At 44.5% G+C, this 14686-nt stretch overlaps 1 protein-coding gene across 5 annotated transcripts; it reads left to right on the top strand.

Annotated features, from left to right (window-relative positions):
• The first annotated feature begins 3677 nt into the window (after positions 1-3677).
• EPHX3 (epoxide hydrolase 3) lies at positions 3678-11768 on the top strand. 5 transcript variants are annotated; one of them, XM_039359552.1, is made up of 8 exons: positions 3681-4368; positions 5026-5134; positions 5467-5549; positions 6145-6320; positions 6568-6696; positions 8693-8796; positions 10248-10390; positions 10900-11768. In XM_039359552.1, the coding sequence occupies exons 1-8, from the start codon at positions 4271-4273 to the stop codon at positions 11135-11137; spliced, it is 1080 nt and encodes a 359-aa protein (XP_039215486.1). In that variant the 5' UTR covers positions 3681-4270; the 3' UTR covers positions 11138-11768. The 5 variants fall into 5 exon arrangements, with proteins under 5 accessions (XP_039215488.1, XP_039215486.1, XP_039215484.1 ...); XM_039359550.1 differs by having other exon boundaries at positions 3683-4368; positions 4874-5134; XM_039359551.1 differs by having other exon boundaries at positions 3684-4107; positions 4874-5134.
• Positions 11769-14686: the final 2918 nt, after the last annotated feature.

Genomic DNA, 14686 nt, shown 5'->3' with positions numbered 1-14686 from the left:
GAGGTAAAATATCTAGAATATATTATAGTTGGGGAAAGGAAAATAGATAGTAAAAGGATTAAGGATATAGATTTATAATTACCAAACAACAAAAATGGTCTTAAGGGGATTCTGTGGTTATTACAAGGTACTGCAAGAATGGTGATCCAAAAACTATATGAGGGGAATCATTGGGGAATTGAAACATAGAAATGTATTTGAAATTCTATGCTACCCTTGGAATTTATGGGATAGCCCAAAGGGCTACAGAGGGATGTTTGATATGTAAAAGGGTTAATAAAGGGTTAAGGCTCCCAAAGGAGGGAGACAAATAGCTAAATGTAGAACAAGTACTGGGGTCTCTGTCTTCTCTTTGACAGGAAGGCTTGGTGGCGCAAACAACTCCTTTGGAATTTCCAGTCCATAAGATCCAGCCGGGACAGTGTGTGCTGAATCGTAAATGGAAGGAGGAACTTCTACAACCAAAGAAGGGAAGTTCCTTATGTTATATCTGCTGTCCGGAGGGCTGAGAAGGGTTGGACTCACTACACATGAGCAAAGGTGGTGACTGGACCTGAAAGAGGTTGGACGGTTATTCCAGGACAAGGACTGAAAGCCACGTTTAAAAGGACTTGAATGTGTAGTGGACCAGAACCCCTACCTATTTTGAATATCTCTATTAGAATTTCAGGTGACCCCAGATGAAGAAAGATGTTGGTGGTGACTCATCAGAAAAATAAAAGTTGTTTGTTACAAATAAAATGAATAACTAAGTCAGAAGTCATACCATTAGAAACTGAAAATGTAGAATTGTACATTGTAAGAATTAGGTGGTAGATGTGTTACCTCTGTAATAGCTAGTGATTATTGTTATTGTTGTAATTGTGGATCAATTTGTGGGTGTGAAATACTGTGTAATAATCATGAGGGGTGGATTCTACTTCTAATATTACTGAAGACAACACACCAGAACAACCTGGGAAATAAAGGTAAAAATGTGTTTGTGGGATTTAAAGGTAAATGACAATCATGAAGCAGTGATGCACATTGCAAAAGGAATCAGGAATGTGCCCAAAGCTCCTGAACAACAGTATGAAAATATGTGGGGTGACTGGAGTTGGTTAACAAATTGGCTTCCCAATTTTGGATGGTTAAAACAAATATTTATAGGACTAGTGTTTATAGTTGTGATAGGTATTATATGTTGTGTCTGTCTCCAATGTATACCCTGCTGTATTTCATTTTGCACCAAAACATTGGGGTCAGTAGCGAGAAACATGTCTGGAGAAGATTCAATTTATGTTATCTAATATAGCCAAAAATGAAGATTCATCAGAATATACAGAAATACAGGGGGGATTGATAAATATACATCAATATGACAAATCTTCAGTCAGTTAAAAATACAGATGGTGAGAGTCAGAAAGAGATAACATTAAGGAAGTAAGATAACCATATAGGCAAAAATAGTTGGGTCTGAGAAAGGAAGAGGAAAGTCATAAAATAGATAAATAGTTTTTAAGGAAATGGCTAGCCAGTATAGGAGTATAGGAAAGTATAGGAAAGTAGGAAACCAGGCCAAATAAGATAAGAAGAGAATGATGAATTGAAATGATGAATTGAATGAAAAGCAGGAAAAGAACTTATTGTTTAATGGGGACATAAATATATTTGAGTTTAAAAATAACCATAAGAAAATAATTTTTCTTATTCTTATTGTATAAGTGAATATGATTTAGTGTGTTATCAGGAAATGTGTATAGGCCGACGGAAAGAGTGTAACCTCATACTACCTCAGCCAATGGGGAAAGAGGAGGGCTGTAGCCGGTGATAGGGATGAATAAAAGAAGGAGATATTTTGGATTAAAACTTTGGAGAGAACCAAGCTTTGAAAGCTTCTCTCCCCGCTTATTGCAATAAACGAAACAAAAGGCCTTCACTGTGTCTTGGCTGGTTATTGGTCAGGCGAGCTTGCCTCTGGTCACGAAGGAAAGTAGCCAGGAGCACATAACACACTCAAGGCACAAATGACAGACTCAAATCATTGTATTTTGAACACATTATCCAAACAACTTTGGAGAAGTCTCTAATGCTAGGAAAAGATAGAAGGAAAGAGAAGAAGAGAAGAGCACCAGGACCAATAGGTCCTTGATGGGCATTATAGTGATATTGAATACATCATTGGAAGACCTGAAGGTCAGGTTAGGGACAAATCTTCATAGAAAAAAGATCTATGTGATCACTAAGATTCAACATCCACTTGACAGTATATATGAAATAAGTTCTTTTGGACCACTAGGCCAGGAAGGTCAGCTGCCTAGGAAGTAGCTAGTGTGTGAATCAAACAAGATCCTTGCAGCTTCAAGTACTGTAAAGCAGTTGGAATTTCAATCAGTCATGTACATACTTTAGAGCAGTGGTGGCAAACCTATGGCACGTGCCAGAGGCAGCACTGAAGCCCTCTGTGGGCACACGTGCCGTTGCCCCAGCCTTGCCTCCCTCCACACACCCTCCTCACCAGCAGCCGCTCTGGAGGAGAATCGCCCCCAAGCGTGGCCCACACGGAGTAGCGCAGCCAAGGACATGGCAGCCAGGCAGCGTAGATAAGACTCTGCCTTCATACCCCTTCCTGCATAGTTGATGCTGCGGGGCACGGGCAGAGGGTGTGGCCGCCATGGCGCTGCTGAGCTGCCTGGGCAATCTGTGGCAGGCCCTGGAGGCAGTGAATGGCCCTGCGGGCAGGTGGGGTGGGGGATGGAGGCAGGGCAGGGGGTGGAGCAGGGGCAAGGGCAGTTTTTGGGCACTCGGTCTCTAAAAGGTTTGCCATCAGTGCTTTAGAGTTTATTGTTTCTATATTCCTGTTGGAATTGCACTTCACCCAACATCAGCTGCCTGCCTTTCTATTTTTGCCACAACTGAAAGGCAGATGGTTTTCTTTCAGGAAGATAAAAGTGACCTGTTTGGAGCTTGGTGGCTTATTATCCCATATAAACACTACACAGTGACTGCGTTCATACATCATGCTTAGCCACGGATGCCCCTAATTGAAGAAGGCCCCAAACATAGTTTATATAGCAGGATCCAATCTGAGTCTGTCACCAAGACCAAAAGTTTGTCCTTCCAAGCTTTCGGACTCATTCTGGAGTCTATCCTCAATCTCCAGGATGTGGAGATCCACACCCACTGGTCCTCGTGACCGACTCAGATTGGGTCCTGCAACATTATCCTGGGACACGTAACATTTGCCTTCATTCGATAGTTTATTTACTCCGGCGCAAAGCCAAAATAGAGCTTAGCGCATGTACCAACCCTGTAGTTACACGGGGTGGATGCGGACGTCGGCAGGGGAAACCTCCGGGGCGGTTCTCCTGCTAAGCGGAGCCCTTAACATCGCGGGCATCTCCCGAGCCGCATCTTGCTCTGCAGCCGCCACTGTTAAGAAAGTGGAGCGAGAGGGCCCAAAAAGTCACCTGCGAGCGGGCTCGATTCCTTCTCAGTTTTCCCGGCACGCTACCGAAGTAGCCTGACGCTTTCCCCCGTCTACTTTGCTATGCAAGCTGGCCTTCGCAGACGGGGGCCCATTTAACTACCGGTAGCAGGTCTAGTCCGGCTTGGCTTACTGCCCCTTCGAAAATAAATGAGCCTCGGCCGCGCCGCATGCCAGAGACTCGATTGCAACGGCTGCGTTAGATGAACTTTGAAGCCGGGCCTTCCCGGGGCTCTTGGAAGGGCGAGCCCGCGCCTTAATAACACGCCTCTCGCCCCGATCTCTGGCCTGCTGCGGGAGCCGAGCGCTCCAACTCCTCCCCCGAGCTAGCTACCCCGGCTGGGCTCTGGAGACAACATCCAGGCTAGGCCGCCATCTCCGATCTTCCCCGGAGCAGCGACCACGTCGCCGCCTTTGCCAGCCTTGTCTGCGCCCGGGTGGAGCCTGTGTCGGCGGCGGAGGATGCCCCCCGGTGGGCGCTCTCCCCGCCCACACCAGGGCGCAGAAATAGTTCCAGCCTTCGCTTGGTGGGCGGAGCTGCGAAGCTGGCTTTAAACGGAGGAAGCGCAGCCCTTCCGCTTCTCCGAAGGTCGGAGCTGGAAGCTTGGGCACCATCTGAGTTTGGTTATTTGAGTATCACGGTTCGTACTGCGGTTTGTCGGGTGACTGTCTCATAGATTGGGTTGGGTCATGCCAGCTCCCGCTCTTGACCCTGGCTTGGACTTGGTATTCTGGGCCTCAGGGTTCGCACGACACGCGGACCCACAATGTAGCCGATCGCGTTTTAACGCCGTGGTTGTGTGAATGCAACCAGCGTTGTGGATTTCTCACCGAGAAGACCACGGTTTACCCTGTGGGTTTCGAGAGAAGCAGTCCCGGCAAATCTATCAGATCGTTTCGAGGTGGGGAAGGAAAACAAAGAATTTACGAAAGCTCTTAAGACTTGCAAAGTTGCATAAGTTATTTCATGCTGCAAAACCTAAATAGAAACATTAGTTTATGAATTTACAACTCTCCCGTTTTCTCAAAGACAGCAGCTATAGTCCTTGGGGGAAATTAATGTGAATATATTTCTTCTGCAAGCCAGGTGATGCTCTGTATTCCCTCTTAGAAGTGTTATCTGTAGATTTTTCTAAAGTATATTCTTCTTATCCTGGCTTTCCTTTGTGAATCTGCATAGCATTCAAAGAAAAGGTGAGGGTTTTACTGCTCTGTGGCTCAGTATGAGTTTGGGGATAAGGGTGTTGTTTTCCCCAGTTGTTTATGCATCCTGCACATCCTATCCACAGGAAAACAGGGAAGCTCTCTTTTTCTAAGAGTTGTTGCAACAGATGTAGCTTGAAATATTGGTTGATGTCTAATGCTATTTTAACTAAAATACCTAAAAGAAAAAAATCTTCCCTTTAGCCCAGGATTATATCCCAAAAAATGGAATCTCTCTATCGCTCCTTACTGGTGCCCACTCGCATAATGCTGAAGGCCTCCAACATTGTGATGCAGTTGACCTTGTATGGTGCTGGTTGTATTGCTGCTCTTTTCTACTTTGTGTGGGTGTTCAGGCTGATACTTACTAAAGGCCCAAAGCGGGTATTCCAGAAGATTCAGAGACTCCCACCAGAAATCCTCACTGATTCCTGTTACGGTGAACACAAGTATCTGACCCTCAAGGTGAGTCTGCTTAAGGTAAAGGTAGAGTTCCTCACTGAGATCATATTAATCAAAGTTCACTTTAGATGTGAAAATAAGATCATGGAGCATAGTGCTACAAATATATTTGAAAGGCTGGGAGGAGCATGCCTTAAACTTTAATTACCTGCCTGGTTAGCATAATAATTTCTGTTCTAAATAGCAGCTGCTTTCAAGAATTCAGGAAGAGGCTTTGTCATCACTCCTTACCCAGTTTCTACTGTAGATCAAATATCTGCAGGAAAAATATGCTTTCTCACATGATCCTTGGATAACGGTGTGTTATTTATCTCTGTCATGGTACATTTGAGAAGTCAGGAATACGGCTCCACTACGTTGCAGCTGGTGAAGAAGGGGCTTGCCTGATGCTTTTTTTGCATGGATTTCCCCAGAGCTGGTAAGTCTTGCTTTGGCATATGGTTGTAGAACATGAGATTGTGCAGACAGTTTTAAACTGAGGATTGGCATAAGTTAACAGCCCAGTGTGCAGGAATCCAAAATTGCAATCAATTTGAATTTGGACGATAGTGAACCTCAGATTTAGATTGAGCACAGGGTAAGGTGGACATATGTCTGTACTCGGGAAATGAATTTCTGCAATAAGTGTGTAATCATGTCCATAGCCAGAAAAAAGTCAAAAGATACCATGCATATGGCATATTACCAATGTAGAAGAGATACATGACATAACTGGGAACAGGACATTACCCAGAGAGAGATGATATTCAGCTAGTTGGAATTACATTTCTAAAATTCACTGTAAATCATTGTCAGACATTCAATTTTAATTACAACTGCAAAATACACCATTTATTTAGTGTTAGTTACACGTCAAATGAAATGTAAAATATATGCCCGGTGGAATATATAATTCCTAATCAAATGAACTGGAGGGAGGGTCAATATGAATGACAAATCTAAGAAAATATGCAAGGGTGCCTTTCGCTGTGCTTTTTTCTTACCTCTGTGTGGTTTGGGTGTATATTATGCAGGTTTTCATGGCGCCATCAGCTAAAGGAGTTCAGTCAAGCTTTTAAGGTGGTGGCACTTGATATGAAAGGCTATGGCCTTTCTGATGCACCACTGGCTCGGGAGTGCTATCAAAGGGATGTTATTCTAGAAGACATACAAGGTGTTATCAAAGCCCTGGGCTCCAATGGAAAAGATGGTGAGTTCAGGAAGAGGTTGTTTTTTTTTTTCCTAGCTGGAGAATCTGATCTGTATAATAGTGCTATTACCTGGAAACTTCCTGTTCATGGGCGTGGGGCCAGTAGGAGTGGGAAGGGCACATCTGCCGTTGCTTACCTGGCTACGTTTTCAAAAATATTTCAAGACTACTTCAGGCAGCTTTTTGTGACTAATGTTTGTTCAGGCTTTCTTTCCTCCTGGAATTTTTTTTTTCTTTTGTTCTTTAGGGGATCCCAAGTGCATCCTGGTAGGTCATAACTGGGGAGCAGCAATTGCGTGTGAATTTGCTGCCAATTACCCTAACATGGTGGAGAAGCTGATTTTTATGAATGGTATTCCAGCACATGTTCTCTTTGGTAAGGGTAATGTTCTTCTGAGTCTTTGGGGTCTCCATAAGGGATTCCTTATAGAGAGTTCAGTGGCCACTGAAATTGTATAGTGAGCAGCTGTGGGATCTGGCTGGACTAATCCACCGCATGACTATTTGTAGAGAAAGGAGTCCTTTTCTGAATCGGGTATTCTGTCTCAGTCAGCTAGAGCTGAGCCACCTGAGAGCCCAGACCAGGGGTAGGCAACCTTGGCTCTTTTATGACTCATGGACTTCAACTCCCAGAATTCCTGAGCCAGCATGGCTCAGCTTGGAAACCTCTCCCTTTCCCCTCAGCATGGCTGGCTCAGGAATTCTGGGAGTTGAAGTCCACGAGTCATAAAAGAGCCAAGGTTGCCTACCCCTGGCCCAGACCAACCTCTTTGTCATTTCTAGAGAGGTCTCTGGTGCAAATTACTAAGATGCACAGGATGAGTGTAGCACACTTACATGTGAGAAAATAGCTGTGACTCGGAGATAATAGGCACCTACAGATACAGATATTGGTTCACGTTGGTAGCACTTGAATTCAGTAACTGAGCGTGAGGGATTTGAGACGATGCTAAGGGGAAAACCTTGTTTAGAATCAGAATAAATGCCAAGGGGAAGTGAAATAAGGGCCAAATAGCAATGGCAGTGCAGGCCAGGAAAAAAAAAAGACTATGGATGATCCAAAGCAGGAAATGGGGAATGGTGCCTTATGCATAGCTAATTCACTAAAGGAGAAGCCCCATAATGTAGACCCCGGGATCCTGAAGATGTTTTGCTTGCTAAGTGAGCACTCATTAGGACTGCTGGAAGGAAGGCTGCTGGAGGGAGCATAAGGCAGCATGAATTAAACTCAAGTGGGCAGTGCTCTCCCTCCCCATGAATGTATGAGTTACTAAAGTTCTGGTTTTCCTCTAAATCAAGCATGTCAAACACAAGGCCCGGGGGCCGGATGCGGCCCACGAAGTGGTTTCATGTGGCTTGCAAAGTCATCCTGGAAACAGTGAAGGAACGGCCCCCTCTGCCTTGGCCCTGGCCCAGGCCAGCCAGGAGCTAATATACAATTTTGTGGTGGCCATTTTGGCACTTGCCCCGGTCCCACCCCCTTCTGCCAGAGACCCTCAGATCTGTCCCACTCTTGCCCAGGCCCCCATGGACATCCTTGACGCGAATGATGTAGAGCTGGCCATGCCCACCCAGCAGGCCACACCCACTCCCTCCACACCCATCCAGTAGACCACACCCACTCTGGCCACACCACCCGGCCCCCCAAGGGCAACCACAATGCTGATGCCCTCAGTGAAGTTGAGTTTGATACCGCTGCTCTAAATTGTTTGGAAACCCTTCACAGGACTTCAGGGTAGTCCCTCTGAGTCTGTAAATGAAGCTTTCCATCACATTTGGGAATGCCAAATCTTTCTTGGTAAAGAAAGAGGAGTAAAAAGAGGGAGGAGGGTTTGAGGTTTGCTGACGTTCATCTCCAGCAATGAGTTTTTATAGAATAAGCCCTAAAATAGGATGGGCCTGCTTAAAATGATGAAAGTTCTTCTATACCCCCCAAAAAAGAGAACTGAAAAAAAGGATGAAAACTGTATTATAACTGTGGGTGTAATACAGCCCTTCCTTCTTTAAAGTGGCCTGTACTTCTTCAACATCCAATTGTGTTGCTGGGCGTGAAAAAGGGTTCTCAGTTTTGATGGAAGCTTCAATTGCCTAGCACACTGGCCCAGAATCCATTTAAAATATCAGTTGTTTCTCTTGCTTGGGTTGGCAGCTGATCCAGACGCTAGGAATAGCAGTCCAAATGGAATATTTGAATTTTTGACTATTTTGAAAGTGTTTGTCTAAAGAGGGCTTCAAGACAGACATAATCTGAAAATTAGCTTACATAACCCCAATGAGACTTCTTAGCTCTTCAAGGTGGCCTTTTTAAGATGTTTCATATACATTAAGCATTGCTAGTTTGTCTCAATTTATTTTCCTTTTCAATCTTGCAGAGTATCTCCTCAAAAATCTCACCCAAATTATTAAATCCATGTACATATTCCTGTTCCAACTATCAAAGATACCGGAGTGGCTATCCTCCTTGGATGACTTCCATGTGAGTAAAGATTAAGAAACAGCCTGAAAGGTTGTGGTCTCTTGCTTCAGGAGAATAAGCTTAAATTAATTATATAGTCATTCCTGGAAGGAACTGTAGATAATATCTTTAAGCCTGAGTTTGTCATAGTGCATTGGTGGCAGCTTTCTTCTTTGGTTCCCTTGCCAGGTTTCCTGGTTTTATCTGAACCCTTTGGTGCTTTCTGCTTTTCTTCAAAAAATTCAGATTCTTTCCCTCCATGATGCTTCCTGTGAAGCTGTTCTATTTTTTTCAGTTTGTCTCCACAGAACAAGACAAGAGTGGGATGAGGAGAGGATGTTTCAGTGGTAAATGAACTCCATGGAATGTGAAGCAAAGATGAATTTGTTTCATGGAGGACTTGGGGATAAACAAAGAACAGCTCTAATTACCAGAAAGATGTTATGAAATGCTTAAGTTTTGATATGTTTAGAAAGATGAGGAGGAGTCTGCTGTATATTTTCCTGCCTTTCTGCCTAGGGCTGTGTTGCTCTGGTCCTCGGTATTCTTTCCAAAACCAACAGAGTGTTGGGAAGAAGCTATCTAGAGGGGCTTGAGAGCCTGCCTGTCCATCTGTCAGCAGGATGACTCTAATCTAGAAACTGAACAGGATGGGACCAAGTTGGATGGGGACAGAGAAAGGGAGAAGCTGGCACAAGGAAAATTGAGTTCAAAAATTGGAATGATTCAGCTGTAGAGAAAAAAACATCCCCATCCTTTTGATTGCTCCATGCTAAGCCCCCTTGGCTGATCCTTGCTGGTCATGCAACCCATTGAAGAGGATATGTAGCTTGCTTGGTGCTTCCCAGTGTACAAATATGTGCAGGTAGTACAGGAGGGGAAGGCAGAAATGCAAATAATTGCTTTTATAATAGTTTTACTTCACAGAAGCCTGTAGCTGCTGTGGGTAGAAGGCTTAGAAGAGTTCTAGAAGGAAAGCTCTGCATTCTTTCTTTGCTTTATTGAGTGTCAACAAATCTTTAGTTGCAGCCCACACATCCATACTTCTGGGTGAAGTCACAGAGACAAAACAGTGAAGCAACTTTGTCAGGCATCCAGTCCCTTTAAACCAGAATCCAGGAAGATGAACACACCAGACAAATTCATATTGCTTCAAGAGATCCAGTGGGGTGTAATCATGAAGGTGTTGGACTAGGGCTGTGGAAGTCCCAGGTTCAGATCTACAGTATTTTCAGTCATAGAAGCTCACTTTGGAGCAGTCACTGTCTCTCAGTTAAACTACCTCATGGGACAAATGGAGTGCAAATGCTTCATACATTCCCTGAAGAAAGGAAAAGGGGCTATATAATGTTACGCGTAAATGTTTAAACTCTCATAAGCATTTTCCACAGTTTGCTCTGTCTCAAAAGACCCTGTGTTATACAAGAGAGGCATGTGTCTCACCTCTGTCTACATTTCTGTCTTATTTCTAGATAATAAAAGTGGCCATAACAAGCGAGAAGACAAGAATCCAGGACACTAATTCACAGCAGAGGAATTGCAACCCCACTTTGTATTATTTCTCAAGGCCTAATGCCTTAACTCCACCCATTAACTACTACAGGAATATTCTCAGGTGGGAGAACACTCCACCTGGGCTCTGGTCTTGGGTTGTATCAGCATTTTTTCCTTCCCTGGGGATTGCCTGAACTGAAACTCAATGTCTTTTAATATGTCAGGCTAGAGAATGAGAAAATCCTGTGAGCTTTCCGAAAGGCAGTCTGACAGGTCTTTGTTTCTAATAAAATTGGGAGATATTGGTGGGAGATTGATGCTAAAGTACACATTCTGGTGAGGCACAAGTTCCCTGAGGATGGGCTCCAGAACAAGTCTGAAAGCTCGGAAGACTGACCCAGATTGGATCCTGCAACTGTATCTTGGGACACGTATATTTGCCTTCATTTGTGATGTTAAAATATGAACATGTCTTTAACTAATCCTTCTAGTTTCTTCCTAGTAATTGGTGTGAATGAAACCTCGGGGGGGGGGGGAAATAGCAGGAAGGATTTTAGCATGTTAAAGCAGAAAGCTATTAGTTACCCAGTGTTCATTTTAATGTTTATCAATATGTGTCTGCCTTTACAGCTGGATACCACCAAAGCGCAGAGATATTTTGGTGCCCACTCTGCTGCTTTGGGGACAGAAGGATGCCTACATGGAAGACGGGTTGGTGAATCAGATACTACCCTATCTCCAAGGCAGCTACCATGTACATTTCTTCCCAGACGGGAGCCACTGGATACCTGAGGAACAGCCTGAAAAGGTCAATCAAGTGATATGGGATTTCCTTCAAGGGAAGAAAAGCGAGAAGGAGCTAGAGTAACTGTTGTGTAAAGTAAAGGCATCCGTACTATTTGGCATGAAGAAATAGTAGCAACTTGGCCTGGCTCTGGATTTCTGATCCTTGTTTTTGTGTGCATTATATTGGAATCCAAGTCTCAGGTAGCATTAATGGGCATTTCCCCAGGCTCCACTTCCTTTTTGCACAGCCATAAGGATTAAAATTGAAGAGAAAAGCAAGTCTCAGCTATATTTGTTGATGTGCCTTGCTGTGGCCAAGTCCTGAGCTGTTCCTTGCTGCGTAAGATCGAAAGACAAAAAGTTGTTGGCTTGAATCATATTGAAATCAAAGTTCTCATGACGAAGTCAGCCTCTTGTTGAACTATGAACCTGGGATGTACTATCAATGCCTCATGAAGAATTTGCTTCCTGGCCCGTGAAGGACTTGGAGGAATGATTGTGCCGGCAGATATCCTTCAATTACCTGGGAGATGATTTGCAAAAATATTGGATACTCCATTACTCTAAACAGAGAAAGAACAAAGACTGCCTCTGTAGCAGGACATGTCAAATGTACTGTATATACGATACATTGGAAAGAAAGAGTATGTATTCAGTATGTAAAAGGTTGATGCTGTGTGTAATTTAATATAACATAAGTGCTCCTGATGCAAGATTTGGGTGATATAATTATTGACAAACCTGCAGTTGTGATAAAAGATTTTTGGGTCGTAGATTTCATTTATCCTCAATTTTGGACCCAATATCCGAAAGGTTGAGTTGATAGATTAGATCAGCAGGCTCTAGTGCAGTACTGAGTCTGGAGAATGCAAGGTTGGAAGCCACACTCTTTCTTTCCCAGAAGCCTTGGGATTGACACGTACTAGTTCCATGTTGTGGCTTAGTAGCTCTTGCTGCTAGCCCTGGTTTTTAGGGAGTGCCTTGCTTGGCACTTCTCCCTTGTCACAGCATGTAAGAGCCTATGCGCCTTCCTTATGGTGCCACCTGCTGACATACTGTAGGCAGTGCAGACAGTGGAGGATATCATGAGCACTTCTTGGATGGCTTGATAGAGCAATGGCACAAGAAATAGACTTAATTGTTTTAAAAAAGGAAAAAACAACATGTAACAATTCTCTTCAGCTTTAAGCAATTGCATTTAAAGCATTAAGTGAGATAATGGCAATATAATGTTCAAATCACAAAGTGTAACTTAAAAGAATCTCACTTAGAAGAACAGCAAAGGAAAGTATAGGCTCTTGGGCAAACCGATGTTGATCCCCCCTTAAGTTAGAGCAGTGGTTCTCAACCTTTTTAATGCCGCGACCCCCCAACCGGTCGTAAGTTGAGGACTACCCAACCGGTCGTAAGTTGAGGACTACCCAACCGGTCGTAAGTCGAGGACTTTCCCTGCCCGGGAGCGCCCCGCAGGTGTGGTGCCGCCCCCTGCGTCAGCCAAGGCGTAGCTGGCAAGGGTCAGCGACGGCACAGGACGACCACTGGCTAGGCCACCAGCTGGCCCAGCCCAAGGGAGGTAAGGCACCCGCCGGGCCCCACGCGCGCCAGCAACCCTCCCTGCATTCGCCGGCCTCCCACCTCCCACCCCTGGCCCTCTTTTACTTACATTTTTAATAGTTGCTCAGCAAGGAGGGGTGGAAACTTCCAGACAGCTCGCCTTCACTGCAGACAACTTGCAGCACCATTTGCAGAATGGGACTTTTGGTGGGCTCAGCAGGGCAGAGACAGCCTGGACAATTCCTATTGGCTTTTGAAAGCCAATAGAATTAGACTCTATTCAAGAGAGTCTATTCTATTGGCTTTCAAAAGCCAATAGAAGAAAAGGGAGTAGCACAGCTAAGGAAAAGGGGAAAAAATGGCGGACTGCATTGTTTGGCGACCCCCGTGAAATGGTCGTTCGACCCCAAATGGGGTCGCGACCCATAGGTTGAGAACCGCTGAGTTAGAGGAACTGTGCTGGAAAGAAAGGTCATGTTGCACAAAGGACGCAATTTGCACACAATGTATAGAGAATATAAATGCCAGAGACAATAAGGCATAAAGAGCAAAGCCTTTTTTTATTATTATTACATATATTTGCCGCCTGTCTCGCTGAGAGGCGACTCTAGGTAACTTACTATTAAAAAGGAAGAAATGAACAGTGTAAACAAAATGGAAGTAAAATAATAGAATAAAAAAAAATAAACTGAAAAAAAAACACAGAGAAAACAGCAATCGGGTAACAAAAAGATGGGTGAGTGGAAAGCACAGGCAAGTGCGGGGGGGGGGCAGGTGGAGTCTGCCGTCAATCCAGCAGCCACCTCTAGCATGGAACTCTCCTGTTTGGTCCCCAGGCCAGGTCCTAAGGCTCCTGCAAATGGATATGAGGGTGGGGGAAGATCTTACCGTATAGGGTAAGGTATTCCGAAGGGTGGGTGCTGCAGCAGAGAAGGCTCTTCTTCTGGATCCCAATAGTTGGAGTTCTTTGACGACAAGATCCATAGTAGGCTCTCTCTGCTGGCACTAGTAGGATGGGCTTGTCCTGATGCCATACGGTAGCCTGGACCAATGCCGTTAAGGGCTTTCAAAATCATAACCAGCACCTTGAATTGCATTCAATAGCAGACTGGAAGCCAGATATAATATGGGCCATCCCAGGGGTCCCAAAGACTTGTTCTTGTTGCCACACATTTTTCTTTTACCACCCTTGTTTGGCTTTTTATTTTTGTAAAGCAATAGATATTGCCACTGAGTGTTTTTTTATATTTTATATTTATGTTCGTCCTCCTTTCCAATTGTCCATGTCCTCTTTTGCCTGTTCAGTTATCTGGTCTTCTTACTCTCAGTTGCAGGGGCAAGAGATAACACCTGGGATAGAAATCAAGCACATCCCATATATATGGGCAAAAAGGGTCTTTCCCAAGCAATTGGCCTCCTACAAACCCTTTTGCCCCCCCCTTTTTTTTTTTTTTTTTTTTGCTTCTCTGAAGAAGTAACAGCCTGATCATACAATCAGGAAGGATCTAATTATGCAGAATTCCATGTCAAACCATCCTTTGAGACTCCTAATATGCACCTTTTAATCCGGGACTCTGTCCTCACTCTGAAAAGAGCACTGACAGGGCCAAGGACAAGTCACAGCCCTGGGAATTAGTTAGAAGAGGACTGCTCAGGAGGGACTATTGCCAAAGGCTCCCTGGCGTGGGTGGAGAAGCAGGGGTAGCTCTACCTCTCTCTATAAATATGACAGTCAAAAATGGTGCCCTCATTCCAAGGAGCCAGGCTAGAAGATGGTGTGGATTAAACTCCTGGAAGGCTGGCTCCAAGCCAACTGGAGCCTTATCTTTGCTTGCCTGGCCCCTTGCCAGCCCCCTTCCCCCAGTTTGTTCCACTGTGGGAATGCTCTTCCTCAGGCACCAGAAATGAGGGCCTAGCCATAGGAATGGATCACTTAGGCCTGATTCTGTATGAGAGAAGCCCCCCTCCCTCTTAAACTGAAAAAGGTGAATAACTTGGTTTGGGTGAGGCACAACATTACCCAGAGGTCTAAAAGAAGTCTATGTTAACTAAGTGACCTGGAGATGTACAATGTCAA

This window comes from Crotalus tigris, unplaced genomic scaffold (genome assembly GCF_016545835.1).
Source record: "Crotalus tigris isolate CLP2741 ecotype Arizona unplaced genomic scaffold, ASM1654583v1 scf7180000019078.1875890, whole genome shotgun sequence".
In the NCBI taxonomy this organism is placed as follows: domain Eukaryota; kingdom Metazoa; phylum Chordata; class Lepidosauria; order Squamata; family Viperidae; genus Crotalus; species Crotalus tigris.
Note: the sequence above shows the minus strand (reverse complement) of the source record. Positions and strands in the feature narration are given on the sequence as shown.